This window comes from Anabrus simplex, chromosome 8 (genome assembly GCF_040414725.1).
Source record: "Anabrus simplex isolate iqAnaSimp1 chromosome 8, ASM4041472v1, whole genome shotgun sequence".
Taxonomy (NCBI): domain Eukaryota; kingdom Metazoa; phylum Arthropoda; class Insecta; order Orthoptera; family Tettigoniidae; genus Anabrus; species Anabrus simplex.
The window spans coordinates 116895232-116909880 of record NC_090272.1 but is presented as its reverse complement, the minus strand read 5'-3'; the positions used below and the strand labels follow the sequence as shown (position 1 = coordinate 116909880).

General features: G+C 38.1%; 1 protein-coding gene across 1 annotated transcript in view; it reads right to left on the bottom strand.

The window, feature by feature from the left end:
- LOC137501865 (terpene synthase-like) overlaps window positions 1-6441 on the bottom strand; it is a 63084-nt gene extending 56643 nt beyond the window's left edge. The window contains exon 1 of the mRNA XM_068228979.1: window positions 6019-6441. Coding sequence (XP_068085080.1) covers window positions 6019-6078 — 60 coding nt within the window. The 5' untranslated portion in view covers window positions 6079-6441. The remainder of the gene's footprint in view (window positions 1-6018) is intronic.
- Between the last annotated feature and the right edge of the window lie 8208 nt (window positions 6442-14649).

Here is a 14649-nt window from a genome sequence, read left to right as displayed (position 1 = left end):
TTACAAATGATACAAATTGACTCCTAAGAGAAAATTGTATTTTGTCCACCGTTCAATATAATATTTAGAACTGAGAGGACCGAAGGACAGGGAGAGAGTAACCAACTTCAGCATTTTTATGATAAGTTGTCTTCTTCTTTCTCACAAACTCACATAGTTTCTCTTTTCTTTTCTTGACTCCTATAAACATAGGAACTACTAGCCAATCTGAACAAGGGATTTTTTCCGTGCTAACATTTCATCACATAGGCTCCATCCTATGAATATAAAGGTTCCACCATAGTTTAAAATACGAAGAATTCCCACAATCATATAAGGTAACATATTCAGTCCATTTCACAAACAGAACATAACAAACAATTCCTTTTAACATGTTATAAAGAATGCAACAAGGTGACTTCATTGACGTAATCATTCTATATTTGTTCTAGAACAGTGTGAATTTAGCATTAAGACTAGCAATGAGATGCCTTTTAAACAGTCATGCTATATTTTTAATGAACTTTCAATTTCACATCATCATTTTATGTATCATATTCATAGTTTTCTAGTAGTATTTAATAATGTCTCCTCTCAATTTGACTAGCCAGCTGAAGATGGTCTAATAAGGACCAAAACACATACTGGTGATAAAAATGCTTTTCATTATTTATGGGCCTAGAGTAAATTTTCTCAATAGGCTACTTACTGTAATGATAGGTGGGCAAAATACAATTTACTCTTAGGAGTTAGTTTTCTGGTAGTGTTTAATAATGTCTCCAGTCAATCTGACTAACAAGCTGAAGATGGTCTAATAAGGACCAAAACACATAATGGTGATAAAAATGCTTTTCATTACAATCACAATCACAACAAAAATTGCAAGAAGCTTTTGATAAGCTTGTAAGCTGGGCACACACCAACAACATGACACTGAACCCAATGAAGACCATATACATGATATTCAGAAAAGGCGGAAGAATTCGATCGTCAACCATGATCATGTACAAGAATGAAGCACTAAACAGAATAAACACATTCAAATACCTGGGGTTAACATTACAAATGACTGGTACAAACTTTGCATCTCACATCAATGACAGGACAACTGCGGCGATCGTGGCGATGGACGAGATTAAAGTCTTATGACAACTTTCCATAACGACAGCAATAGACTTACTTCATATCAAGATTACACCTTATCATTACATATGCAATAAACGTCATATGTGAGCACCTGAGCAAAAAAGACTTAATGGCCATAGGAAAAAAACCAAAACCACATATCTCAAGAAAACCCTATGCATTGCAAAAATTGCACTGTCAAGATTAACATGAGCTCACGAGAGAACCTTTTTGCATCGAGGAGATAAGAACAAAAATGTGCTTACCATCTACCACGCCCATATCAGAGCGTACTCCGAGAACTACGAGCTAAGAAGACTGACATCTGGGGAGACTTTTATCTAACAGATGCAAAGGTGACATCCGAGTGGAAAAAGCCAGGGTACGAACTGAGACACGATTCGCAATTCATGGATTCCATTATAAACTATGCCATAGGAAATCTTTCCATGATCCAGGTGAAAGCTGCATATGCACACTATAGGGAAACAACACAAAAGAGTGCAAAAGAAGGAGGATAACACTGACTGGACTCTGTACTAAATAACTTGTAACTTTATCCATGCACATTGTGTGAAATACATATCTATTATTATTATTTACTTATAGCGTAAGTTTTCTCATTAGGCTACTGACTGTAATGATAGGTTGACAAAATACAATTTACTCATAGGAGCCAATTTTTATAATAATAATAATAATAATAATAATAATAATAATAATAATAATAATAATAATAATGTTATTTGCTTTACGTTTCACTAACTAATTCTTTTACAGTTCTTGGAGTCATTGTTTACAATGCAAGGCCTCTGAAGAATTAATGTATTTATGGAATTATGCAAATTTCATAACAGAATATGAATGAGCTACTTCGACGTCTTTATGAGCAAATGTCATAAGTAATTAATTCTGATTTTGTGTTCATCAGGGTAGCATCCTGCTTCATGAATCTACTGAGCTCAGAACATTTTAAGCAAGCCTCGGACCTATGGGAGTAAGGGAATCCCACTCCCATCTGACAGGCGAGGGACTCCTTGGAAACAACTTGGCGAACGAAATGGAATTCGATGGGGAGCTATCAATATTAATGGGGCTTATGGAAGAAAGAAAGTAGAACTGGCTGAGTCAGCAAAGAGGATGCATCTGTATGTGCTAGGAGTAAGTGATATTCGGGTAAGGGGAGATAACGAGGAAGATATAGGACATTATAAAGTGAACTTGACGGGTGTTAGATAGGGAAGGGCAGAGTCTGGGGTAGGGCTCTTTATCAGGAATACCATTGCACGGAACATAGTTTCTGTTAGGCACGTAAATGAGCGAATGTGGGTAGATTTGTCATTTGGAGGAATTAGGACTAGAATTGTGTCCGTGTATTCACCATGTGAGGGTGCGGATGAGGATGAAGTTGACAAGTTTTATGAAGCATTGAGTGACATCATGGTCAGGGTCAACAGCAAGGATAGAATAGTGCTAATGGGCGATTTCAATGCGAGAGTTGTGAATAGAACTGAAGGACACGAAAGGGTGATTGGTAAATGTGAGGAAGATATGGAAGCTAATGGGAATGGGAAGCGTTTGCTGGACTTCTGTGCTAGTATGGGTTTAGCTGTTACGAATACATTCTTCAAGCATAAGGCTATTCACCGCTACACATGGGAGGCTAGGGGTACCAGATCCATAATAGACTATATCTTAACAGACTTCGAATTCAGGAAATCTGTTAGGAATGTACGATTTTTCGATGATACAGACCACTATCTGATCTGTAGTGAACTAAGTATCTCTAGGCCTAGGGTAGAGAAAGTGAAATCTGTCTGCAAACGAATAAGGGTAGAAAATCTCCAGGACAAGAACATTAGACAGAAGTACATGGATATGATTAGTGAGAAGTTTCGAACAGTAGACAGTAAGCAGGTTCAGGATATAGAAAGTGAATGGATGGCATACAGGGATGCTGTAGTAGAAACAGCAAGGGAATGCCTAGGAACAACTGTGTGTAAAGATGGGAAAAGGCGAACATCTTGGTGGAATGATAAAGTGAGAGCAGCTTGTAAACGTAAAAAGAAGGCTTATCAGAAATGGCTCCAAACAAGGGCCGAGGCAGACAGGGAGTTGTACGTAGATGAAAGAAACAGAGCGAAACAAATAGTTGTTGAATCCAAAAAGAAGTCCTGGGAAGATTTTGGTAACAACCTGGAAAGGCTAGGTCAAGCAGCAGGGAAACCTTTCTGGACAGTAATAAAGAATCTTAGGAAGGGAGGGAAAAAGGAAATGAACAGTGTTTTAAGTACCTAATTCAGGTGAACTCATAATAGATCCCAGGGAATCACTGGAGAGGTGGAAGGAATATTTTGAACATCTTCTCAATGTAAAAGAAAATCATCCTGGTGATGTTGTGAACAGCCAAGCTCATGGGGAGGAGGAAAATGATGTTGGTGAAATTATGCTTGAGGAAGTGCAAAGGATGGTAAATAAACTCCATTGTCATAAGGCAGCAGGAATAGATGAAATTAGACCTGAAATGGTGAAGTATAGTGGGAAGGCAGGGATGAAATGGCTTCATAGAGTAGTAAAATTAGCATGGAGTGTTGGTAAGGTACCTTCAGATTGGGCAAAAGCAGTAATTGCACCTATCTATAAGCAAGAGAACAGGAAGGATTGCAACAACTATCGAGCTATCTCATTGATTAGTATACCAGGCAAAGTATTCACTGGCATCTTGGAAGGGAGGGTGCGATCAGTCGTTGAGAGAAAGCTGGATGAAAACCAGTGTGGTTTCAGACCACAGAGAAGCTGTCAGGATCAGATTTTCAGTATGCGCCAGGTAATTGAAAAATGCTACGAGAGGAATAGGCAGTTGTGTTTATGTTTTGTAGATCTAGAGAAAGCATATGACAGGGTACCGAGGGAAAAGATGTTCGCCATACTGGGGGACTATGGAATTAAAGGCAGATTAATAAAATCAATCAAACGCATTTATGTTGACAATTGGGCTTCAGTGAGAATTGATGGTAGAATGAGTTCTTGGTTCAGGGTACTTACAGGGGTTAGACAAGGCTGTAATCTTTCACCTTTGCTGTTCGTAGTTTACATGGATCATTTGCTGAAAGGTATAAAATGGCAGGGAGGGATTCAGTTAGGTGGAAATGTAGTAAGCAGTCTGGCCTATGCTGACGATTTGGTCTTAATGGCAGATTGTGCCAAAAGCCTACAGTCTAATATCTTGGAACTAGAAAATAGATGCAATGAGTATGGTATGAAAATTAGCCTCTCGAAGACTAAATTGATATCAGTAGGTAAGAAATTCAACAGAACTGAATGTCAGATCGGTGATACAAAGCTAGAACAGGTCGATAATTTCAAGTATTTAGGTTGTGTGTTCTCCCAGGATGGTAATATAGTAAGTGAGATTGAATCAAGGTTTACATAAAATCAGTTTCATGGTCCGTATCGCACTTTTTTTTTTTTTTTTAATGTTGTCAATCTTGTGTTAATTTTAAGGCCACTTCCTCTTAAGCATTACTTTGTCAATTTTATATATTTTTCATCTAAACAGTGTTATGTGGCTGATGATGTTGATAAAATACGAAACACCGAGCTCGATAGCTGCAGTCGCTTAAGTGCGGTCAGTATCCAGTATTCGGGAGATAGTAGGTTCGAACCCCACTGTCGGCAGCCCTGAAAATGGTTTTCCGTGGTTTCCCATTTTCACACCAGGCAAATGCTGGGGCTGTACCTTAATTAAGGCCACGGCCGCTTCCTTCCCACTCCTAGCCCTTTCCTATCCCATCGTCGCCATAAGACCTATCTGTGTCGGTGCGACGTAAAGCAACTAGCAAAAAAAAAAAAAAAAAAATACGAAACATGTACCACTTTTAACCATTAAATTGCCTTAAGCAATCATTGTATCAACTAGGTGGAAAATAATAAATACTTAATTGTGAATCTATTGAACCAAGGTGTCGTAAAGCTAATGCAGTGAGCTCGCAGCTGCGATTCATAAGTTAGAAGTAACAGACATGAAAGTAGCAAGAATGATTGCTGGAACAAACAGGTGGGAACAATGGCAGGAGGGTACTCAGAATGAGGAGATAAAGACTAATTTAGGAATGAACTCGATGGATGAAGCTGTACGCATAAACCGGCTTCAGTGGTGGGGTCATGTGAGGCGAATGGAGGAGGAGAGGTTACCTAGGAGAATAATGGACTCTGCTAGGGAGGGTAAAAGAAGTAGAGGTAGACCAAGACGACGATGGTTAGACTCGGTTTCTAACGATTTAAAGATAAGAGGTATAGAACTAAATGAGGCCACAACACTAGTTGCAAATCGAGGATTGTGGCGACGTTTAGTAAATTCACAGAGGCTTGCAGACTGAACACTGAAAGGCATAACAGTCTATAATGATAATGTTGTATGAATATATGTACCAAAATGAGGCTGGAAAGGTAGTTCTGTATGACAAGATAGCATGATATACGTGTATCCTATCTGATATGAAATGAGTGTGATAGTTGAGAATATTGCTAATTGCCTACTGAAGGCCAATTTTTAACAAATGGTATCATTTGTCTTGAGGTAGATGCAAGAAAGAATTATTGTTGTGAAGGGATTAAGGGATTAAGTTTAAAAACCTCATCAATTTTGGAAACCTAGAGTCTGGCTAGGTAGGCTGCATCAAGTAAATGAGAAAGATGAGGAGGCCCCACTATCATACACAAGATATATTGCTGCTCCAGCAAGGAAATATGGTAATTTATTACTTATTTTGTGATAAGGTAGTGATACAATAAGGCTGGTTTCCTAGAACTGTCAACTTCCGTACAAGTATCATAAAAGTAAATCAACTAATATTTTCATGCTTATAATATTCCTATAGTGACAAATTTCATAATTAGAATGAAACCACGTACCTCATCTTGATCTCTGTCACCAGATTTACTGTATGGAATACCATTTCCAGATCCCTCCATCACTGCAGTCTTCAGCAGGTTGTCATTAAACACGTTGTTCAAACAGAAAACAGAGATACATATCAATGACTCATAGTCAGGTAGAGACGTAGACCAACACGGAGCTGCTTCAATAGCTCACTGGTGCCGGGTTCACTTGAATCGATCAATATTTACTCAACATAAAACACGTGACTAACGAAGCAACAACGATATATTATAATTTAATCGAAAATAACAAAGATATACCGTCCAGCAGCAACATATACACAAATAGCCAGTTGCATCACCTAACAAGGTTAACATTTAATTATGATCATCATTAGCACCACTGTAGAAAACAACATTTACTTGAGTCATAAGATAACGATTGCTCAGGTTACACATGAGACATAAACAGTACTGCCACCATTAACGATACAACCATCAGCTGATTCACGAGACAAGTGACAACCGATCAGCGCTGCCTATTGACAGCGGTAAGTTAAAATGTTCTTAAAACTTACATTCGATCAACAAGAAATATAGAGAATGAAACTGAGCTCTGTATAAAAGCCCTTGACATAATGACTGGTCTAATCCTTCTCGGCGCAAGGGGCAAATGCCTTAATGCAAAAAAGTCAGTTCTATACTACGAGACGCGAATTTGACTCGTGGTGATCCCTACGACATGACGGAACAGGGGGGATGTTATGCAGAGAATGCACATCCCGTTGTTTACGCTATTATACAAGGCTGGGAAATGCAAGGCCTCGCTGGTCGTGAAACTGGTTCCTCCTCGGGCTCCTGAAACGCATCGTTTTGCCGCTAGGTGCGCTCTTCTTAGTCATAAAATTGCGCGGGTGAAGTACTCATTCAAACATTCACGAGCATGTCGAGAAGAATTTTTGTACTTTATGAGCTTTCTTGTGCTAGTGCAGGTGATTATAATTTAGTGACTGAAATTGACGACGTATTTACGTAATGCGAACATCGGATAAACTTAAAAAACATGGTGTACTGTAGTGTTCCTACCATAAATCAAAGACCTCAAAATGATGTGGTATTTCATTTCACAAATTTCCGAAAGACGAAGAACCTAAAACTAAATGGTGATTGACAGTTTGTCGTCAAGGAAATAGACTGAGATCTCTCTGGAAACCTAGCGTGCATTCCACTGTTTGCAGTAGGCATTTTAAGGACTCAGATTATAGTGTAAGCACAGCAATAAAAATTCTACTTCCGAACGTCATTCCATCCGTATTTCAAGATATTCCCCGATACAAACAATCACATACAGAAAGACCAGATAGGAGGAAGACCCCAGAAGACGGAAATTAAGAAAATTGAACTTCATTTGGAACCAACCATATCTGCAGCCAGTGAAGAGAATAACCTTCCACCTGTAATTATCACTGAACCATTAGGCCTATATACAGTAAAACCACAGGCTCACAGTGTTCTATTAAACGCAAACTATACTGCACTAAAGTAGGTTTGAAACTGAAAAGAATAGTCAGAAAATGTAGGGAACAAGGAGTACTTGTAATGAAGCAGAAAAATATGATTACCAAAGAGAATGAGTAAGAGATGACTCTCAACGTTATTTTTCACTTCTGTACGCAACGGCTGCGCAAAGATCGCCAGGGATTGCACAATAGCGCCTCTAGTGAGCACAGGGCTAAAATTACCGGGCGGGCGATTTAAATCGTTTAGCGCGCGGAGGGTCCCCAGGTTCTCGCCCCCCCCCCCCCCCTCTTAAATATTATATTAAATATATTTTTGTTCTTTTCTTCCCCTCATATTTTTTCTTTAATTTCCTTTTCTTTCTTTCCTTCTTTGTTACCTTTTTCTGAAATACTGCATTCTGAACAACAATACACCTGGAGGTTGGCCTGTGCTTTATTATTATTATTATTATTAATAATAATTTTTTGCTGGAGAAAAGAAGCTTACCAGCTTGTGCTGCTTATTATAATTATTTCATTTATGGAGTTATATTTTACTTTTACTAATTCACAAAGCCATGAAGGATGGGAGTGACTGGCTTGCCTGTGCTGCTTTTGTTTGTTTCTGCTGAGGAAAATGGAAGCTAACTCACAAAGGGAGGAAGGAGGTGACCAGAAGGTGAGTGGGATTGGCAATCCCTATCTCAGATTAAGACCTATGACAGAAATAGACACTAACATCCCCTCGTACATCAGTCCTCTTTAACACTACTTAAGCCAACCGTAACAGTCAATAGTATCAAGATATGCCACTTATGCAGGAAATAAAATATAAATACAATGTAAGAAAAAAAACCATACACAGGAACCACAATGATGAAAGGAAACTCATATGATAAGGACGGAGTTTGTAGGATTCAAAGATAAATTGAAATGAAACATGATCTTTTGGTTTATGGAGCTATATTCTACCTACTATCCACAGTGTTACAGGTATAAAATTGTGTAGAAATTTGCACAAAAGTTTTAGTGATCATAGTATATCATAATCTCATGACATTACATTCAGCAGTGTTAATCATCAATTAATATTCATCAGCCAGAAAACTATGCAATACAACACAAATACAAAATCATTCATTTAGGAAAGAAAGAAAGACTGGAACTGACAAGTTACAACATAATACTTTTCTCTCTTATTGCAGTCTAACGTTGCACTGACATTGCAAAAGTTTTCAGCAACACCATTTGTATTTTCCCAAGGAACTTACTATATGATACATCTTTTAGTCTGTCAAAAGAGGCACCTAGGGCCACACACTGAGAAATATTGAGATTTGTACTTCTTTTGCATCTACTAGAGGATGGCAAATCTCTGGCAGAGTAGTGTTTGAAGAAACCAAGACATGATAGCACATACTCTGTTCCTACATACTGCACCAAAACACAACATATCATTCAATCAGTCATCTGCATTTAGATGATAAACAATGTCAAGCTACAAAATTGTATGCATCCCGTGTATTCATTGATCTGCACTATTTACAATACTTAAAAATGTTCTATTTTATGTGACAGTAGGATATATCTAAATTTTTCTGCTACATGGAAAAAGATGGAATCATGAATATGTTTGTGGGTTTAAAAGACAAGAGAGCGCTTACAGATTCTGTGATTGTTCCCTCTTACAACATGCAGGAGGTACAAATTGTAATGTAAAAATGGGAACTAATATTTACTGGACATAACTGAATTATTACATCAAAGCATCGAAGAGTATTTATTTATTCATCTGTCATGTCGACTTGTGTATCCAGCCGTTATCTGTATTATCGGCCATTGTTGGAACTGTTTCCTAACTGTGGAAGTTACCAGACCAATTTAATTCAAGTTATCTATCCATTATTGTCAGGCATTTGACTGAACTCTGTAGTGCGCCGAATTATCATTTGTAACTTCTGCGCATTTTCGCGGTGCACGCATTGAATTATGGGACTGCCTCTCGGCTAGCTCGGTGTGAGCTCAGTAGTCTGCTGTAGTCAGCTCCCCGTTACTCTCCAAGATGGCTGTGTTGTATGAAGCTCCCAAGCAGACGGCTTGGCGAAAAGGGAAAGCTATTATAATGGAGCTTGACTCCGGCGGTTAAGGAGTAATGTGAGGGCTAGGCCCTATTATTCCTTCAAAGTTATCCAGTGTGCTCCAACCCTTTTTTTGTTCTTAATGTAACATGTAAACTTGGTGCAGTGAGTTATCCGTTATCGGAATTTAAAGTTTCAAGTGTCTTGTAAGTTTGGATATCTTTACTCCAAGTAAGTACTGAAAATTATAATTTATTGAAGGGATCCCAGTCGTTCAGGCACCTATGTGAGTAATTTCATCTTGGACATGAGCAACATTATAAACGACTATTTTGGTATTGGTTAACCTTGTAAGCAAAATCTGATATATATTTGAAGTGAATGCATTTGAAAAAGAAAATTTAATGTAATGTAGGGAGCTCGAGGATCGCTAGTTATGCATCTATGAGGTGATATTTTGTGTAAGTGATTTTATCGTACGTTTTTGTCGGGGTGCATTTTTGCCAACTGTGTTTCTTGATATTCATTATGATGGCGATTATTATTATTATTATTATTATTACTTTTATTTTTTTGGTAATTCATTTCGGTGCGTGTTTTCTACCTTAGTGTTGTCCTGTTTGGTTGATATTGCTGTCTAATTTTGTCCTATTGCCTTCGTGGCTGGTTATCTGTATGTAATGATTATCGCATTGTTACGGGCCTCAATTAATGACACCTCATATTCGCATCGTAGCGCATTCCACGGCCCCCTCTGTTCTAAAGTATGTAAATCGCTGGTGATTTAATTAAGTAAGGCTAATGTAAACTGGCACTATCACCTCTTGGATAAATGATAATTATTATTATTATTATTTTAATAACTTAAAATCTTAAAATTGAAATTTGCTGGTCGAAATTAAGTTTAATAATGGGACTTTTCTTTCGTTGTCTTATTATCTTTTCTCCCATTGTTTGGGTTCCTTGCTTTTGTCTTTATTACGTCATGTCACCCCTTCTTATCTTATCTGATGATACGTTAATATTTTGGGTGGCTTTGATGATTATTAGGGGATCTTGGCTTCGCGTCGGTAACGGGTAGCTTCTGTTTGGTTTTCGGTGTCCTTTATTATTTTTATGAGTGCACCGTTAATTGTAAATTTCCTTTAATATACTTCATTTTGTTCGGATTGCTGCGCACTATTATTTTATTGTGTTTTCATCTAGCTCGTTTCTTTTGTGTAATGTTTATTCGCGGTTGGAGCCACTAAATTTTCTTCTTTTTCGTGTGTCCTTGTGTGCGTCTTGTAACTTAGTATCTTGTAGTGTAGCAAATTTCAGTTTTAAAGTGATTTTATATCGCGGGCCCGCATATCGGTTGCAACCAATTTTAAAATAATATTATTTCCTGTATGTAAGGTAATGAGTTATTAATGAATTTTCAAACCTTAATTTCGGCGGAAGCCTATGTTAATGTGAGCTTCATTTTTCCTTAATTTCTACTTTATTTTAAAATACTGTTTTCCTCATCTAGCTTGATTGCATTTTTAAATTTCAGAAAAAGAATTATATATTTTTTATTGTTCTTATTTTATACCATTTTCAAATTACATTTGCTTAGTAAATTTTCTTCATTTCAAATTTATCTGGTGTGTCATTTAGTAGCTAGCAATATTTACCTGGCAACCTGTCAAAGTTATGTAAGATCCTGGCCTTTTTAATTCTCGCTTTGCCTTCCACGCTTCATATTTTATGCTACTGCCTTTCGGTAAGTATTGTGCTTGTTTTCTTCTTGATGTTTGTGCTTTTCTTTTGAATGTTTGGTTTTCTGATTGGTAAGGTTGCAGTATTGAGTGGTAGCAATTCGCTGTGGTTGCTATTGTTATTGTTATTCTAACAACTTGATAAGTTGCCCGGGTCAGTGTTGCTGGCTGCCAAAGGAAACCAACCTTTTAAACTTAAAAATTGTAAGACTGAAATGGATCCAAGTAATTGTGCTTAATATGTGTTTCATGTTTGATCGAGACTTGCTTGTTGCTGCCCTCTTGTACTTGGAGTATGGCGTGGCTCTGTATCTGTGCACTTGCTGCTTGTTTATTTACCATGTTCCGTGGTCATGGAATCCTGTTGGTTTTGGGGTCTGCTTATTCTATACCTGCCATGTAGGGGTAAGTTGAAGACCATTCTCACCTTTATTATTAATTAATTTGAAGTATTTACTTAATCTGCTTTCTGATTTAAATAATTGAAAGTTTCTTCCACATTTTACCTTAATGATGTGATGTTCTTTGACCTTGTTATCTGCAGCTTCTTGGTATACTATAGGTCTTGCTGGAATTGCAGTACCTGTCCTTGGTGGGATTTACTTGGATTAATTTGTGTTGGGTTTTGGAACTGCTGTTGTAACCCTGGTTTAATCTCTAAGTGATGTTTTTATTCCAGCTTCATTCCTGGTCCAGATGGAGTGTTACAATTTGTATTGTAATTTCATTTTCTCTTGCAGTGACTGTGTACCCACCTCGCTGTTTGGCCTGAACATGTGAAATTGATTTACAATCTTGACCCATGGTGACTCTCTCCTTCCACTTTTATTTTTACCCTTCTGCCTTGTCCAGGTTACGATGTGTTATGTGTTATTATTCTGAGTTTATTTAATGTGGTGAGTTCTCATGTGTTGGTGATTCTTGCTTATGTAGGCCTATATTGGTTCGTATCTGGGTCATGTGCTGTGGGATTTCTTCCTATTTTACCTTATGTGGTCTTGTGCATGTTCCCGTTCTTGATATGGTGTTGTTGTAGGTCTGTATTGAACTCGTGTATGATTATGTCATGTGATTATGGTGTATTGATGGGAATCGCACTTGGAACTGTAGTGTTTAATGCTATTTGTGTAACCTTGGGCAGTCTTCTTATTGTCATATACTCTGAAAAGCTTTTCCTGATTGAACGGTGATAGGCTACGTCTGTATGGTTCATCTGAGATGGTATTATCTTTTAATTTGATGTGTCCATGTCAGGTAGCTCTGTCAGTTCTGTTGTGGAGTGATTAATTACAGTACCTGATGTTATTCATGTCTTAGTCCTTTTGGAACTACTCATCACCTTTTATTCACCTTTTCTGCTGTGTGCATGTACTTCACTCATGTGGTCTTGTTGTAATGAGGTGTGGTCTTAATTTCCTTGTAAATCTGTGGGTTGTTTCACCTGGTTAATTGTAGTCATTGTGTATTAGCTTCTTCCCCTTGCATATTTTCTGTCAGGTGTCTGTGTACTAAATTCTTGCTTTGGGTTTCATTCTCTGCTGCTCATTATGTGTGACTAGTGTCACGCATGTGTGTGATCTTCTGGTGCTGGTTAATGATATCAGTTTTGGCCATGTGCTTGAGTGAATTTTCATTCTTCCTGATTTTTCATTGCTAGTCCTAGTTGGTTGCTGCATGTGTTGATTCTTGGTCATCCTTATCTCTTGTCGCTTTACCCATGTGTTGTTACTGGTACTTCATGGCAGTTGTGTGGGTTCATTTCTGAGTTCTGGTGTGGAGTACAGCTGGCTTATCGCTTAAACGACCCTTCGTTTTTACTGTGTCTTCATGTTGGGATTTTGGTTGTGAGTTGCGCAATTGTTGTGTTGTTACTGGTGCTGTTCCTTATCTAATTATGGTGGAATCTGTTCTGAAATTAACCTTCTGTAGTAAATCTTCCTTCCTGTTCATTTTCTGTGGGTTATGGGAGTGTAATTGGTAAATCTTGTCATTTTGTGAATGTACACTGTCCTGATCATGTCTTCATTTGATGTCTAGTGGTATGAGCGCTTATGTCTCTTTTGATTTGTATCCGTGGATCAGATGCTGTATGTGATCTGCTGTTATTGTGAAAAATTTGTGTACGAGAAATTTTCCTTGCATCTGGTGCTTGTCACTGTGTAACGTCTTCCGTTTTATCTTATTTACATAAGGTATTCCTTTGTTGGTGCCTTCCGTAGTTCCTCATCTGGTTTAGTAAGGTAACCCCTGGTAACTCAGTTGCTTCTGGCTCTACCCTGCATGTTTTTGGAACTCTATATTGTTGCCTGGTTTTCATCTGACTGTTCTGGGTTCTATTCCAATGAGTATGGGATCATTTGGGGTAAATTCGGAACTGTCGCTAAGATTCCTTGTCCGTCGTTGGGGTATGGGACCCAACTGATTGACTGAAGGTTCTTCTCCATCAACTTATGCGCTTTGTCATCGTGTAACCTATCACTTCTTCATCATTTATATTTTATTATATCCCGTGTATTCCGACTGGCTGGTAGGGTGTCTGTGGCGATTGGCCTAATCACACAGGGTGGACTGTTGTTTTGCCACCATATTATTAGTCCTGGGTTATCCAGAGGTTCTTCTGAACACTTGATGGTTGTGATAATACACCTGTGCTCAGTATATTCAAGGATTATTTATATGGAGAGGTAACTTTCCCTGAATTTTGGCCCTTATTATGCTGCGTTGAGCTGGTTCTGGTGGACGTAATATCTTTTCCATGTTTTTCTCAGTTGTTCTCTATCGTCCTGACTGTAATTGTTGGCTGTCATGTGGTTGTTGGCCTCGGTAATGGTTGCATGGTGATCTCTTGCGGACACACATTGTGTACACCCCTCTACCTATTATATTGTCGACGAAGTCTCCAGATATTGCCATGGCTTGCTTCTTATTCTTGGTCGATTATCCATGTGATTGCTACGTTATGGTTGCGGATGGTTGTGTATACTGTAATTTTTCTGCCTCTTCGTTACCTGTTTTCCTAATTTTGTGTTCTGGGCTACCTGATTTCTATAGATGGTTTGTCAGTATGTGCTCTGCTGCCTCCATTTAGTAATATCTTTTTGCTCTGTTACCTCCCTGTACACCCTGGTCATTTATCTTTCCTGCTCTTGGTCTTAACGATCTTTCTGGTATATGCACTGTCCTGTAGAATTATGTAATGTGTGGAAGTATGCTAGTATTACATGTAAAAGAATGTGTAAACTATAATGGTCTTCGACCTATCAAATTGTTGAGTCTATTGAATTTTACTTAACTAGCTGGGACTAAAACCACTGTAACTTGCCACTGGATTCCATGAGCCACCTT